This window comes from Rhizophagus irregularis, chromosome 12 (assembly GCF_026210795.1).
Source record: "Rhizophagus irregularis chromosome 12, complete sequence".
In the NCBI taxonomy this organism is placed as follows: Eukaryota; Fungi; Glomeromycota; class Glomeromycetes; order Glomerales; family Glomeraceae; genus Rhizophagus; species Rhizophagus irregularis.
The window spans coordinates 3995946-4012048 of NC_089440.1; the positions used below are offsets into that span (position 1 = coordinate 3995946).

General features: G+C 24.7%; 5 protein-coding genes across 5 annotated transcripts; 4 read left to right on the forward strand and 1 right to left on the reverse strand.

Moving 5' to 3' along the window:
• Positions 1-1776: 1776 nt before the first annotated feature.
• Positions 1777-3073, reverse strand: OCT59_004403 (uncharacterized protein; the record flags this gene model as incomplete). The annotated part of the gene is made up of 2 exons (XM_066148254.1): positions 1777-2891; positions 3046-3073. 2 exons carry the CDS (start codon positions 3071-3073, stop codon positions 1777-1779), a joined length of 1143 nt encoding a protein of 380 aa, XP_065996873.1.
• A 1027-nt stretch (positions 3074-4100) lies between these two features.
• Positions 4101-5994, forward strand: OCT59_004404 (uncharacterized protein; the record flags this gene model as incomplete). Its single annotated transcript, XM_066148255.1, has 7 exons — positions 4101-4214; positions 4284-4419; positions 4866-5045; positions 5139-5690; positions 5760-5789; positions 5863-5898; positions 5969-5994. 7 exons carry the CDS (start codon positions 4101-4103, stop codon positions 5992-5994), a joined length of 1074 nt encoding a protein of 357 aa, XP_065996874.1.
• A 1073-nt stretch (positions 5995-7067) lies between these two features.
• On the forward strand, positions 7068-7751 carry OCT59_004405 (uncharacterized protein; the record flags this gene model as incomplete). The annotated part of the gene is made up of 4 exons (XM_025325548.1): positions 7068-7163; positions 7489-7567; positions 7633-7677; positions 7738-7751. The coding sequence occupies 4 exons, from the start codon at positions 7068-7070 to the stop codon at positions 7749-7751; spliced, it is 234 nt and encodes a 77-aa protein (XP_025180710.1).
• A 1380-nt stretch (positions 7752-9131) lies between these two features.
• On the forward strand, positions 9132-9806 carry OCT59_004406 (uncharacterized protein; the record flags this gene model as incomplete). Its single annotated transcript, XM_025308385.2, has 1 exon — positions 9132-9806. The coding sequence occupies one exon, from the start codon at positions 9132-9134 to the stop codon at positions 9804-9806; it is 675 nt and encodes a 224-aa protein (XP_025180711.1).
• Positions 9807-11876: 2070 nt separating this feature from the next.
• Positions 11877-14102, forward strand: OCT59_004407 (uncharacterized protein; the record flags this gene model as incomplete). Its single annotated transcript, XM_066148256.1, has 10 exons — positions 11877-11930; positions 12218-12290; positions 12358-12443; positions 12512-12706; positions 12788-13097; positions 13177-13226; positions 13319-13402; positions 13473-13741; positions 13844-13896; positions 13981-14102. The coding sequence occupies 10 exons, from the start codon at positions 11877-11879 to the stop codon at positions 14100-14102; spliced, it is 1296 nt and encodes a 431-aa protein (XP_065996875.1).
• Positions 14103-16103: the final 2001 nt, after the last annotated feature.

The window sequence follows — 16103 nt, forward strand, 5'->3', positions numbered from 1 at the left end:
AAATCTAATTGTTAAAAACAGAATTGTATTTAAAATGATGGATGTTATTGATTAAACAGCACTTTCTTTGGCTAAATAATAATACCGAGATTTTAAAAAATTTATAATGGAATAATAGTAAAAAAAAAAATTACTGTAGTATTATAATTACAATAGAAATATACAAAACTTTCAATTTTATTACAGTTACTAAAGAATCATAGGAAAAATTGATTTGAAAAATCATAACATTTATTATTTTAAGATTATTAGCAACTAATAGTCATAAAATATTTCCATTATATTTATTGATAAAAAATACGCTGTTTAAACATTGGTCTAACTGATCTAACTAGCTGAAGGCAATATTGCTGTAATGACGTAGATCAACTTTGCATTTTATACTAGATAGATGTACACCTTGACACATTAGAAAACTGTTGAATATCCTAAAACCAAATTTTCTGAGGATATTCTTGAAAAAATCCAAAAGATTATTATCTCTTTGTGAAATTATAATGACTATGGTTTATATCGTAATGATGATATTCAATATTTCAATCCCAGAAAAAGTATGAATTCATAAAGATATGACACCTCAAAACAAATGGAAGAACATAAAGCTCAACAAAAGTGCACACAAACGTAGAAGTCAAAATTATGTCTATACATTTTTTAAGATTATCTTCAATAAAGCTAACATTAATACATTCTTTATGTAAATTGTACACTTTGTATCTAACAAATACAATGTTAAAGTATAAACATTTATTTAACTCTTAACCGGATGATCAAAATATATTATAGGTAAGGAATATAATTATCAGTTCTCTTAATGTGAGTAGTCATTCATTACTATCAAACGAGTAATTACCTGCTTCTTTTATATATTCCAATTTCTGACATTCACCCAATCCCAAAATTTCAATAATCCGAAATTCATAATCCTGTTCATTATCTCATAATTTGGATCATTCAATGTAAAATGGTTCGTTTATTACGCAAATAACATACTGCCATTAAGTGAGATGAATTGATTATTGATTACTTATAATAAAATTTTTCAGCACTAAAGTTCTGTATTAGTAAATACGGTACTATAATTACTAATTAAAATAAATAAAATAAATACTCCAATAACTCATATACTGTTAGACAATATATATATAAGTTCCATTGTTGTGATTTGGTTTTCAATTACTTAATCAAATCAGATAATTATTTGAGCATGACTATTATTGGTTAATGAGATTTGGGAATATAAAAATTTTAGGATGATAAACCTCAGGATTATGAATCCTTAATCATTTACTAATTGACATTCCTAACCAATATACTGTCGGCTAAAATTTTTTAGTATAAAATGTCACTTTATTATTACTAATTATAGATGGGCTTTAACTTCATAAACAGCCTTTAGTATTTGATTTACGTTATAAAAAAAAATAAATAAATGTGACCTAATTTTGAGATAAAATTAGAAAGTTGGTACTTATAGCATGTCAGTTACTTACAATATATCAGATGAAATTATCTGAACTTTTAATGTAAGCTAGTTAGCTAAATGCATTTGCCTCCAGCAATACAGTATAAATAATATACTCAAAATTTTAAAAGAAAATCTATCAAGGCCAACATGATGTAATTAATTATTAAACACAGTTTTTTCCTACTCCAGGTTTCCGTTGAATATTTGCGATTGAATCATTCAAGAGTAATTCAAATTAATATTGACAACATTATTTAAACATTATTGAGAAAATAAAAAGAATTATAATTTACCTTAATTAAGTAAAATTACACAATTTGAAGTTCCATTAATCTATCTTTAGCATTTTGATAATCTTGTTCGGCAGATTTTTTATACCAGTAAATTGCCTGATTCATGTCTTTTTTAATTCCATATCCATCTTCAAACATAGCAGCAAGATTATATTGAGCAGAAGAATTTCCTAAATTTGCTGCCTGTTGAAATAAATCAAATGCCTTTTGCATATCAATATTATCAGTTCCAATTCCAGTAATATAACAACATCCTAACGCATCTATTGCATATAAATTTTCTAAATCTTCTGCTTTTTGATATAATTCAAATGCTTTTTCTTCATCAATTTCGATTCCAACTCCATTTTCATAACAAGCTCCTAAATCGTATATTCCACATGAATGACCTAAATCTGCCGATTTTTGAAATGATTCAAATGCTTTTTGTTCATTAATGATACTAGTTCCTATTTCGTATATACAACAACATCCTAACTTCCATAATCCAAAAGAATTTCCCAAATATGCAGCTTTTTGAAATAAGTTAAATGCCTTTTTCTCATTCTTTTCAGTTCCAATTCCATTTTCATGACAACAACCTAACATAACTATACTAAATGGAATTTCTCTTTCTGCTAATTTTTTATATATTTCAAAAGCTTCAATTAATTTATTTTTATCATTATCATCATATAAATACCTATTGGCAACATCAAGTTGGGCTAAAATATTTTCTAATTTTGCTGCTTTTTGAAATAATTCAAGTGACTTTTTCATATTAATATTAATTCCAATTCCATAATAATTAAGATATCCAAGTAAATAAATAGAATTTGAATTATCTTGATTATTTAAAAGCCAATTATAAATTTTTTGTAAATTTATCTGATAATTATTAATATTATCTAAAAAACATTGCTTAATTACCATTATTTCTTTCCCTTCATTTACTGCTTTAAACATAAGATTAGTTAATTCATCAATTAAAATACTTAAATCATTATATGAATCAATGTTTTGTGTTATAGGTTCTATTTCTTTTATGTTTATTCTATCAAAATTTTGAATAATTTGAGATATTTCTTCACATGATAAATTGGTATTTGATGTGTAAATATTATCAGAACTAATTTGCTGATAATCTTCTGCTGTTATTGTATTTAAAATTTGTGACTTGATTCATAGTTGGTCCCGATCTTTGATAATAGTGATCGTTACTAGGCTTTAATGCAAATGTGTAAAAAAAAAAGTATATTTCCGTCCAATAAGCGTTTAATGTTAAAAGAAAATAATATATAATACTGTACCGGTTTACGAACAATTGTTTCATAAGTTTTATGTATTAATAAAAAAATAAATCACATAGTCGTCGTACCGAATTCTTATTGTATATATTGCTGAAAAAATTTCTGCGCCCAAAAATGCTCACATTCCGCAGTTTTCTATTAACCGCAAGATTTGCAGATCTTATAATAATAATATTATTGCGCCTGTGAGCAGAATCTGCGGCTAATAAAAGCAAGATGCAATATTTGCTTCTTTTTTGTATTCCTAATTATTAATAATTATTATTTAAACATTTACAATACTATATATTTAATATTATTGCGGATTGCAAAATTCTATAATCGATAAAAATAATCGATAAAAATACCAAATAGTATATCTCCTATTAATTAATGTATTAGTAAAAAGTTGATTAGATAATCCGCATATTTCATTTGCTACTATTTGTTTTCCTCAAAACTTTTTTTATATTATTAGAATATCTATTGCAAACTCTCTTTTTAATATTAGTACGATTTAATCTTTTAATCTGCAATGATATTTTAAATACTTTTACTAATTTTCGAAATATTCATCATTATAATAACTTTATAAAATGGAAGTAACTTAAATATGTAAATATATAAATAGGAAATAGGAAATTAAACTTAATTAAATTTGAACTACAGTATTAAATGTAAATAGAACAAATTATATATGACTTGAAAATAAGTATATGAAATTTTTCATTTAATACTGACAAAATATAATAAATTAGAAAACTTTTTAATTAAAATTTCAGATCAAATCAAATTTTTTATAATTTAAAAAATGGGAGAGTTCTACCTAAAAAAGGAAATTTATCATTTACATATGTTATTATAAAATAAAACAAGAGAAAAAAATTCTAAATTAAGGTTCATCAAGTAATATCAATTAAGGAAGATCTGCATTTAATGACGAATAATATTTAACGTAACGGCACAATTTTTTTTTAAAAAATTCGAATTACTTTATTTTAAAAAAATAATTTTTTTCCCAATATTCGCTAAATTATAAGTGTTATATTTCACTTAGAAAAAATTAATAAAATGAATATTTCAAATCAAAATTTAGATACAACTGAGATTACATTAAGAAATAATTCTAAAACTGATGCTAAAAATTTATGGAAAGAAATTGATAATGATGATGAAGAATATCAGGTAAAAATATTATAATATAATAAACAATATATATATTTATTAAAATTTTTTAATCTTTCATTTTGATAGTACCACGCTACAATTTTTTCAACTGATTCAACTACTGAATCAGATGAAACTATTTCCTATCTTAAAAAAGTAAATATTATGGATTTAGAAAAAAGAAAAGAAATATACGGAGTATGTGGAGAATGTAATGAACCAGGTACAGGTTATCGTTGGTGTCGACCTTGTAATGCTAATAGATTTAAAGAAAATTTTAAAAATTGGACTAGTGGAAAAAAAAATATTGATGAATTAATACAACAATCGCAACTTAATGCTTTTATTGGCCCAAAATGTCTTGAATGGATACCTTTTGAAAAATTTGAAAATGTTACCTATCTTACTAGAGGTGGTTTTAGTAAAATTTATTCGGCTGACTGGCCCGAAGGAAGTATTTGGAATTGGGATATTGAAAATCAAGAATGGGAACGAATTTCAAGAAAAGTTGCATTGAAAAGTTTAAATAATTCATCTAACAATATAAGTAATGATTTTTTAAATGAGGTAATTAAAATAAATATTGCTTATTAATATTTGTATTTTAATACATAATTTATTGACAAAATTTCTCTTTTTAATGATGTTAGATTAAATATTATATTTCAGGTCATTTTCATGCTAGTAATACTGTTATTTGTTTTGGAATAACTCAAGATCCAAATACTAAAGATTATATGATGGTTTTAGATTATCATGAGGGAGGAAATTTGAGAAATACTTTAGTGAAAGGTTTAGATTATAAAATCAAAATAAGATATTTATTTCAGATTATAGATGGACTTTCAGGTATTCATGATGCAGGAAATATTCATAAAGATTTTCATTCGGGCAATATATTATATGATAATAAATATGATATATTATCAATTAGTGATTTAGGAATGTGTCAACCAGTAAATAATGAAGAGCAATCAGTTAAAAAAGGAATTTATGGAGTATTATCTTATATGGCACCAGAAGTTTTACATGGATATCAATATACAAAAGCAGCAGATATTTACTCATTTGGAATAATAATGAATGAATTTATGTCAGAAGAAATTACTTATAATGATATTTCTCATGATAATAATTTGGCTGTTAAGATATGCAAAGGATTTAGACCAAAAATTTCTGAAGATACACCGAAATTAATTGCAGATTTGATTATTAAATGTTGGGATGCTAAGGCAGAAAATAGACCAACTGCTAAAGAATTACGTCAAATAATCTTTAAGTATGATAAAGAAAAGGAAGATGAAAACAGTGAAATTAGTTATCAAATAAAAGAATGTGAAAAAATTAAAAAGAATAAATTAAAAAACAGAAAAAATAAAAATAAATCTAAAAATCTTCAAACACACCCACAAGCAATTTATACTAGCAGACTTTTAAATTTTGAAAATCTTCCAGAACCAGTTAATTCAACCGATTATTTATCTTCATTTCAAGGTAAATATACCGACTTTTAGAAAATTAATATGAAAATATAATTTATTGATTTTTTTATTTTTTTAATAGAAACTATTTCATCGTCATCAGCAAATTCAAGTAAGTATATATTTTGCATTATTAAAGATTATTGTGATTATTATAATAATATTTATTTTCATTTTATTAATAGTTTCTGAATGTTTGGATTGCGAATTAAATGAATTAGGTAAGACATCTGTTTTTTAAATATATGAAATTATTAATTTAATTTAATTATTATTTTTTTAAAAAAATAGATCTCAATCAAGACGATAATGAATAAATTTTAAGAAGTAAATTTATTTATCGCTCATAGCGATGCATCACTCTGGGTAAACTACGTAATGCCAGCCAAAATAGAGAGGTGGCGATGACATCGCACGCGTGATGAATAAATTATTTCAATTTTAAATTAGTATATTGAAAAAACTTTAGTAGTTTCTTTTTATTATATATTATTCCATTTTCTTATATAAATTCTTTTTGATTTCAGTACTTTATTATTATATTATCTTAGCAAATTTCTTTATTTTTTATTATACAATGTCTTTATTTGATCAAAGAAAAATAAAATCTAAACTATAAAATAAATACATCACCATGCTGTATACTATTTTATTCCCTAAAAATTTTTAGTTGCCTATATTATTTTAATATTCTTTGAGACTTTGACTAAATTTTTAAATATCAAATTCGTATTGTATATAGCATGATTTAATTAATTATTGGCGAAATAGAAGATTACGTGACTCCAAGTTGTATTGAATATTGGTTCTGTTTTTTGTGTGAAATGACTGAAACATGCATAAATTATCAACAGAAGTAAAAAAAACAATATTCTGTTGTTATTTATCAAGAAAAAGTCAGAAAATATAAATTTACTTCTCATTATTTTAAAAATAATTAAAGAAAGTGATTTTTTTTTATGTTCTTAAAACTTTAATTGTCATATGATCGATATTCGATAGAGCTGATCCAAAAAAAAAAGAAAAAAAATAGATAATTGTAACCAAAACGCATAAAATTTTACTGAAAATTCTTAAATCTTTTTTTTTCCCTTAATTTTCCACATAGACAAGTCTGTCTATAGAAATTATTATGAGATTGATCTTTTTTATCCAAATATTAATGTAATTATAAGTAAAAAAAGTTGTAAAACGTATGAAACTAATTTATAATTTGAAATTTTATGTTATTTGATAAAATTTATTCAGCTAACTAAGCTGAAGGAAATATTAAATTTTGGGATTTTAAAAATCAAAATTTGGCGAAATTAAAAAGACTAAATAGTTCATCTAATACTGGGAATATATTAAGTAATGTTTACCATCAGGCTTATATTACCAACTTGGGATTATGTCAACCGGCAAATGTCAAATCCTCTCAAATGATGATGATAAAAAAATATTTGGTGTAGCTCCAGAAGTTTTAAGAGGGGGAGAATATACTCAAGTAAGTGATATTTATGGATTTGGAATTATTGTGCATGAAATTTGTACATGATTGCCTCCTTATCATGATATAGCTCATGATGAATTCTTAGCTATAAAATTTGTCATATAAAATCTCTTAATTGGTTGTTGACGTAATTAATCAATGTTAGTAAAGTCGATAAATTACGGAAGTTATTTTATGATTTATGGAGAACTATTAGTAAAAATAAAGTGGATTCCGTAATTTATGACAAATTAAAGAAGCAGATGATAATAATAATAAGTTATCTTTTCGTCACCTTTAATATCTACTAGTAATCTCTTATATACAACACATCCTCAAGCAGTTTATACAAGTAGACTTAGATTTTGAAAATCTTCCAGAACCAAAAAATGCTGATAATGATGATTTAGAATATTCAGGTAACTTTAATTCAAAATAATTATTCTAATCTATTTAGAGTAATAATTATTCTTCTATTTTACAGATTCCTTAAGAATGGATTTTATTAAATTTGACATTAATTCTAAAGGTAATTTCTTTTGCATGTGATTTTTTGGTCTATTAAATTTTAAACTTATATTATTATTAGATGAAAGAAATTAAAATACACATTTAACATTAAATGAAAATATAAAAAAAAACACATTATCAAATATAATTTTATTTTGAACTTGAGGATAGTCTTTAATGTTATTCTGGAACATTTGATGGAAATATAGTAAGGCTCATATTTATCAATTATTCATATCTAAAAAATTGAAGATTAGTATTGTAATAAAATTGATTTTTTATTAATAGATTTGATCACATTAAATTATCTAAAATTAATAATAAATAAATCATTAATATTTCAATTGTATTAATAAGTATCATGGTTGATAAGAAGTTTAATATAAAAATTACTTTTCAGTAATGAAGAGCAATAATATTAATTTTATGGGTTGATATAATGACTTTAACGTTTAACTACAATTTTACAATTTTAATTGTTTATAATTTTCACGAAATGTTTATATTTTTTATTATTTCGTATAACAAAGTCAAGAAATATTCGGCAAATAAAAATGATAGTGGGAATTTTTAGAAGATATAAAGTAATGATAATAGCTCTTTCACTATTCACCATTCCCAAAGTAATTTATTATTGAATAGGAAAAAATAGGAATTTATTCTATGTTATGATGAATTGTTTTTTTTCTTCTGCAAAAAAGTATTATAGGATTTTTGTTGGAAAATGGATTTATTCTATATCTGGTATAGATAAATTAAGCGTATTATATTCTTTAATAAAAATCCGTGAAATAAATTTTTGTATTTTATGAATTTTTATTTAAAATAAATGTAGCTAACTACTCATCCTATTTTATTTTTATTATTTAATAGAAAAAAAAAAGAAATTGAATTTTACGATAACGATAATGTGAAGCCGTCGAGGTCATGTGTACGTTTTGATGGCCAAGATTATTGAAATTTTGATTGGTTCTTTTTTTACAATACTAACTAAATAAAGTATAATAAAAGAATTTTTTTTAAAAAAAAAGATTATCCGATCTTATCCGCAAGTTGGTTATAAACATTAACACAAAATTCTAAATTAAGGTATATCAATGAGATTTTTTTTTTATTAGTATTATTAAAATTTTACAATTGAGTATATTCGCTAAATTAATTCCATCATTTTCTGCACAATCTATTTCCTCTAAAGTATCACAACCACTCACATTTAGTTCTCTAAGAATTAATATTGCCATTAATATTCAACAATTGAATATTGCCAGTACAGTATATTTCTTTAAATTTTTCAGATTCTTTGCATGAATTTTTGTTATAGTTTGATTCATTTTTGCTTCGCTTATTTGCGCTTTTTGCCATGTTTCATTTTTGAAGTAACATTACCAACGGGTTTACCAATTATGAAAAATAAAAAATAACCCATGAAAAAAATTCCTATAGAAGAAACAAAAATTCTCCCTGAAGAAAAAAATGAAAGTATCCAACCCACCGATCGAAGAACAGTACCCCACAAAAGATGAAAATCCTCTCCTAATATTAATCACCGGAGGAGCAGCATCTGGAAAAACTACTTTTACTCAACAATTAAGAGAATATTTAGAGCAAAATCAGCAAAAAGCTTTAATTCTTCCCTTTGATAATTACTACGCTTACAGTCCCCTCCTTTTCCAGTCCCGCAACCCCATTTTACATGAAATATTTCTGTGGGAAGAATTAAATAAAGATTTAGAAGCCCTTTTAGCCGGGAAAAGTATCTATTTGCCTATTTATGAAAACTCAAGAGAAAGAAAATTCGCTCGTTCAATAACTTTAATTAATAGTTCTCCAATAATTATAATAGAAGGAATGCTATCCTTTTTCAATAAAGAAATAAGAGAAAAATCTCCCTTAAAAATTTATTTAGAAGTATCAGAAAAAACAAGACTAGAAAGAAGATTAGCCAGATACAAAAAAGGTTTAGAGGAAGGAAAATTCACTAAACCAGTTGAATATGAAATAGAAAGATTTTATAAAGGTAAACCAAAAGAAAATCAAGAAACTTATGTGGAGCCAGTTAAAACATATGCTGATTTAGTGATTAATTATGATATTTATGAGAGGAAGGTGGAAAAAGTTATTGGAGAGATAAGGGAAAAATTGAAATAAAAAGAAAAAGATTAGAATGAATATTCAAAAGACAAAATCGACCTTCAATCACTCTTTCGGATGAAAGAAATTACAAAAAAAATTCTCTTCATAATGTGGAAGATGAGTTAGATGAAATGGCCGCCATCCAAGCTGTTGAAGTTAGAAATAAACTATCCTGAAAAACTCTTCAAAAAATCTTAAACCAGCAAAGGTACCTAAGTTCGTAATCCACGGGATACTTTTCGCCTAGCCACTCAATGAGGATACATTGATGACCCCAACCTTGATTTGATTTTAGGAGAGAGAGAAATTTGGCCACCCATACTTATAGGGAAGAAATTTTAAATGAAATATATAAGATATAATATCTTTCCTAAATTTATCCAAGAATTTGATAACTTAATTAATAATTTATGTGAGAAACTAAAATAGCATGTTGCAAATAGAAGTCAAACTTTACAGCAAATTTTTTCTAAATACCCCTATAATTTTACGCTTACAGCTCACGGGTAAAAGGCAAAGCTTGAAAATTCTCTGGTCTTGATGTCTGTTAATTAGATGATATTCCTCGCCCAGTTGTTAATATAAATATTAAGGAAGAACTAGAATAAAGCGACCTACCCTTTTTTGTTGAATTATTATTAATGTGAAAAGATATGAGATCTTTATGCCTATTTCTACTATTTTCCTCCAATTAAGGTCTCATCACTTCTACACTGTTTTCTAACATAACTTTAAATTCAGGGAGGTCTTAAACGATATAAAGCAAATCAAGCTGATTTTTTGGATAGTTTTGATTTCCTTAGCTAATTTATAAGAGGAAAAGCCCTTTTTGTGGGTTGAAAGAATATACAAGGCTAAATAAAAATCACTTTTGTAAAAATATATTTGAGTTTCTAAATATGGTGTCAAACTTGACAGTGAAGTATTTGTTAGTGTTTCTACATTTGTATCTGTTGTTCATACATTTATAGATTATGGAGGTTGGGTCAAAGTGAGAAATGACTTTTCCTCTTCATCTCCTTTTTTCAAAGTAATCAATACAATCTTGTTCGAATGGGTTAAGATTTTAAGATTCAAAGAAAAAAGACAAAATCATCATATGATTTGTATCTAAAATAACTACATTGCTAAAATGATTTTATATCACTATAATTATGATAAATTTAATAAATTTAATTATTATTTTTGCATAATTTATTATATGGTTTAAGACCATTAATCCCAATGTGAAGCAACAACAAATGACTAATTTTTTTTAAATGACATGCAAGTTGATCTCTCTTTCTATAAAAATATCCATTCTTCTAATAATTTTCTTTGTTGTTTAAATTATTTATTTATTAATTATCTCAAAAAAAAAAAATTTCAAATGTTACATAAAAATAATTGAAGCAGTCATTATAATATGACTGTAATTTTTTAAATTGAATAATTTATTTTAATAGTATTTAAAAAATAGAAATAAATTTTTTAAAAAAAATTTTTAGTATATAATTAATCTATACATTTCCAATTCATTAAATGACTCCTTACTTCAGAAAATCAGAAAAAATACGCCATATATTAAAATATTTTTATAGTACGTCCCAATATTTGGCGTAAATTGTTAGATCAGCATATTACAAGTGTTATTATGTATTTCTTTTATGCTAAATAGTTAATTCTTATTTCAGCCAGTTATATAACGGTCACAAGGTCCTTCATTGATTGGTGAAAATGGGTCACGTAGTGGCCCATTTTCATCCAATCATTCGGTCCTGTGACCGATATAGCATCACTCATCATTTCTTGAGTATGACAGCATGCGCCATACCCACATCAGGATCATCGTCGTGTTACCTTGTTTGATGTTATACTTTGTGTAACAATCCTGGAAGTTAAATCGACCCTGAATTTTTTACCTATCGTACAAGTTCCTGCGCCAATATGCATTTGTGTTTTCCGAAAATGTATTTTTTCAAAAGAATTATTAATTAAATTTTCATTTTGAACTTGTTAGAATCAAGTAAACCCTTACTTAAACTAGATTTTGAAAGTTCTTATTGACGCTTTTAGTTGTATAAGTTCTTTGTAAAATTATTTAATATGTTTAATATATTTTTCACATGTGTTTATGTCATTGAAATTAATTATTCAATGGTTTGATTTAATTAGAAAAATGTTTGGATTAATATTTTTCGCTATTATTCTGGTTATTATTTATAAATATGCTCTTAAAAAAAATAAAAAACCCGAAGGATTTGAGGATGTTCTTTTATTTCTGGATTACCCGTAGCATGGGCATATTTTCGACAAAGAAATTACGATGAAATTGGAGATTTAATTCACAAACTCTCAGGGGGTCATGATTTTTATTTTGTATGTCTCATAATACACACAACTGTACATATACCGGTACATCCTAAAATTGTATTTAATAATTTTAGAGTTGCATCGGCCAATTTACATATGTAAACATTGCAAGCCCTGAGTATGCTAAAATTTTATTAACTCAATCAGGTATGTAAAATTTTTACAATATAGAATTATAATAAAAATTTATTTAATTAATGAAATTATTTGATAGAGGATGTTGCTCCTAAGACTGAACAGAATCCTACAAGTAATTTATATAAATTTTTTGGAAATGGATTATCATTTTCTAATGGTGACGTAAGTAACTCGACATTGACATTATTATTCGTATTAATTTCCTAAGATAAAATTAAACTATTTTACAGATATGGAGAACTTATAGGAAATTAGCAACCCCAGCGTTCAATAATGCATTATCTCCAGAAATGGTTGGTGAAACTACATTAGATCTTATTTCCTTCATTCAACAAAATTTAAACCGACCAATTGATGTATTCGAAATTATGCAACGTACTACAATTGAAGTGCTTGGAAAATTGGCTTTTGGATATAAATTTGGCGTAAGAGTTTGAAAAATATTTTGTCAATATTTGTCATGTGTTTATTTTTTTTATGTTATTATTAAATATAAATATATATAGTGTTTAGAATCTGAAGAAATTCCTCATATTATAAAAGTTTATAAATACATTACTTCAACTATTGTATCTCCTTTTCGTCGCGTATTTCGATGGATAGAATCTAACAAAAAATTCATGAATGCTATCGAAAAATTTGACGAATTTATTTTTGATATTATAGAAACAAAGAGAAATGAAATTAAGAAAAATCCTCATAAAGGTCATGATTTATTAACAAGTATGTTAGAACTTGGTGAACAGGAAGGAATTAATACTGATGTGAAACAATTAAGAGATGAGATGGTAAACATTTTTGCCGCAGGCCATGATAGTAAGTAGTTAATCTGGATGTAATATGTGTGAAAAGTATTGTTTGTTACTCATCCATCTCATTTTAAATTTTATTTTAGCAACTTCAATGTCATTGAGTGTATCACTTTATTATCTTGCAAAATATCCAGTAAGTGATTTTTTAAAATTATATATATATATTGTATTTTTTTTTCTATTTGATTTAAATATTAATATATATTATAATTTAAAAATAAATAGGAAATGCAAGAAAAGGCACGAGAAGAAGTAATTAGTGTCCTCGGTAATTATCCAAATACAATACCAAATTCGGATCAATTAAAGGTATTAATTCATTATAATCATTCCGTACTCATATTTTTTATATTCAAAAACAAAAATATTATATTTTTAGGAATTGAAATACGTTAGTGCAATAGCTAGAGAATCCTTACGAATCCATCCACCGGTACCAATGATAACTCTTAGAAAATTAAAGGAACCAGTCAAGATTGGTAAACATATTTTGCCAATAAACACCACAGTCATAGTAAATGCTTGGCAAATTCATCATAATCCACAATATTGGGAAAATCCAAAACAATATAATCCTGAAAGATTCCTAAATAACGAAAAAAGACATCCATTTGCTTGGATTCCTTTTTCTGCTGGTCCAAGAAATTGGTATGTATAATAATAATATATACTATAAGTCAATAAGTTAATTAATCGGTTATTTTTTAAAAAAAAATAAAAATTTTAAAAATATTTGGTTTTTTTTTATAGTTTAGGACAAAATTTTTCTTTAATGGAACAAAAAGTTATTATTTCAATGTTATGTAAGTAATTAGAATTTTTATTTATAATAATTATTAAAAATTAATTAATGACATATCTTTTTTTAACATTTTTATTTTTTAAAGTGCTCAAATATAATTGGACCCTTCCTGATAATAGCATTAATAAGGACAAATTGTTATTAGCACCTCAATTTTTACTAAGACCTGTCGATTTAAAACTTATATTTACTGAAAGAATTAATTGACAAAATATATATTATATACAGTTATTTCATTTATTATTTTTTAGTATGTAATAACATTTTTATATTTAAAGTAACTGTAAAAGCATGTGTAAAATAACAAAATAATTTGTTAAAAAATTACGTGTAAAATAAATTAACCAGATATTTATTTCCAGATAACAAAATAATTTTTTTATTAAGATCTATGCGTGACGCTAACCTAAAAAACAATTTTTTTTTTAATTTCTTTCGTACAGAACGTAAAACATTATAGACATATTAGAAATTCCTCTCGATTAATTTAATTTAATTATGTTTCATCATAGTTTATTACGAAAAAGAAATTATTTTCTTAATAAATTTACATTAAAATTTTCAAGGACCAACTTTCATAACTAATGAAATAGTCAAAAGCCTATCTAAAATAATAAATATGAATTTTTTTTGTATAATCTACAGAAAGTATTCATTAAAAAATATTTTAAACTTTCACCTAGGGAATGTTATCAGGTTTCAGTAAACCAGTTTTAATCGAGTTTGAGATTGAAATTGGTTGAACAGAATTTACGGTCATGTGATTTTTACTATTAATATTTAAATCCAAAATTAGTTTTTCAAGCATGTTCGAGACTTTGAGCATAATTTTATATTTCTTAGATTAAGACATGGCAAGTGAAGAAAATACATCTGAGCTAATTATACAAATGACTCATCAAATTTTACACAATCTGCCACTGATCAAGAATCTATTTTATTAGTCATGATATATTCGGAAAGGTATAATACATATAAAAATAGTTTTAAAGCATGTTTTAAAATCTAAGTTTTACAGACAAGTTTGAACTGGATGGAACCTGAACCGAACCACTTGAGTTATTCTATAATACTATGGAATAATGCTCATGACCTGTAATATGTTATTTAATCTAATAAAATTATTAAAAATAAAAAGAGAAATAAATACTAATTAAAATATAAACCAATACCTGTATTAGATGAATTATTGACTTTTTTATGCAGTTTAATTTCTGATTTTCAATATCTCAAAATTTAATATTTCCTTCAGCCCAGTCAGCTAAATAAATTACTAATAACATATTAAAAGTACTCATTCAAGACATTAAGTTTCATACGTTTTACAAATTATTTGCAAAAAAATCGTAAAACATATAAAATCTTTTTTTCCCCTTAATTTCCACAGTCTGTCGGTTTAATAAAAATTTTATAGAAATTACTCTGAGATTGGATCTTTTTTATCCAAGTATTAATGTTATTCTTATAAAATTTAAATCCGTTTAGAGATGCATTTGTTTTTATTCTTAGTTTTAGATCATATTGCAGATCGCCAGTGGAGACACCAATATTTTTTGTCAGTCTAATTTGTTATTATTATTTCTTTATTCATTGTTTATTAACATTTATTATACGTTACTTGTACACCCTAAATTTGCATATATTCGTTCTACACTTTGTTTTACACTCTAAACTATAAATTATTCTGTAATTATCACGAGAATGCGACGAAAAGTGGGGTAGTAATATCTTATTTTCTGGTTAAACTCAAATAAAAATAAAATTAAATAATAGGAAATTAAAGATCGAGATTATTATTATTTTTTTTTTGTACCGAATATTCTAAAGTTTTGGAGTTACGTAATTTTCTATTTCGCCAATAATTGATCAATCAAATTTGCCGTACAATTACTCAAAGAATATTAAAATAATATTAACAACTAAAAAATTTTAGAAAATAAAATAGTATACAACATGATGGTGTATTAATTTTATAGTTTAAATTTTATTTTTCTTTGATCAAATAGTACATTGTATAATAAAAATAAAAAAAGATAATATAATAATAAAAGTACTAAAACCAAAAGGAATTTATATAAGAAATGGAATAATAAATAACAAAAAAAAAATACTAAAAATTTTTGAACAATATACTAATTTAAAATTGAAATAATTTATTCGTCACGCGTGCGATGTCATCGCTACCTTTTGTCGCCCGTGTCAACCTCT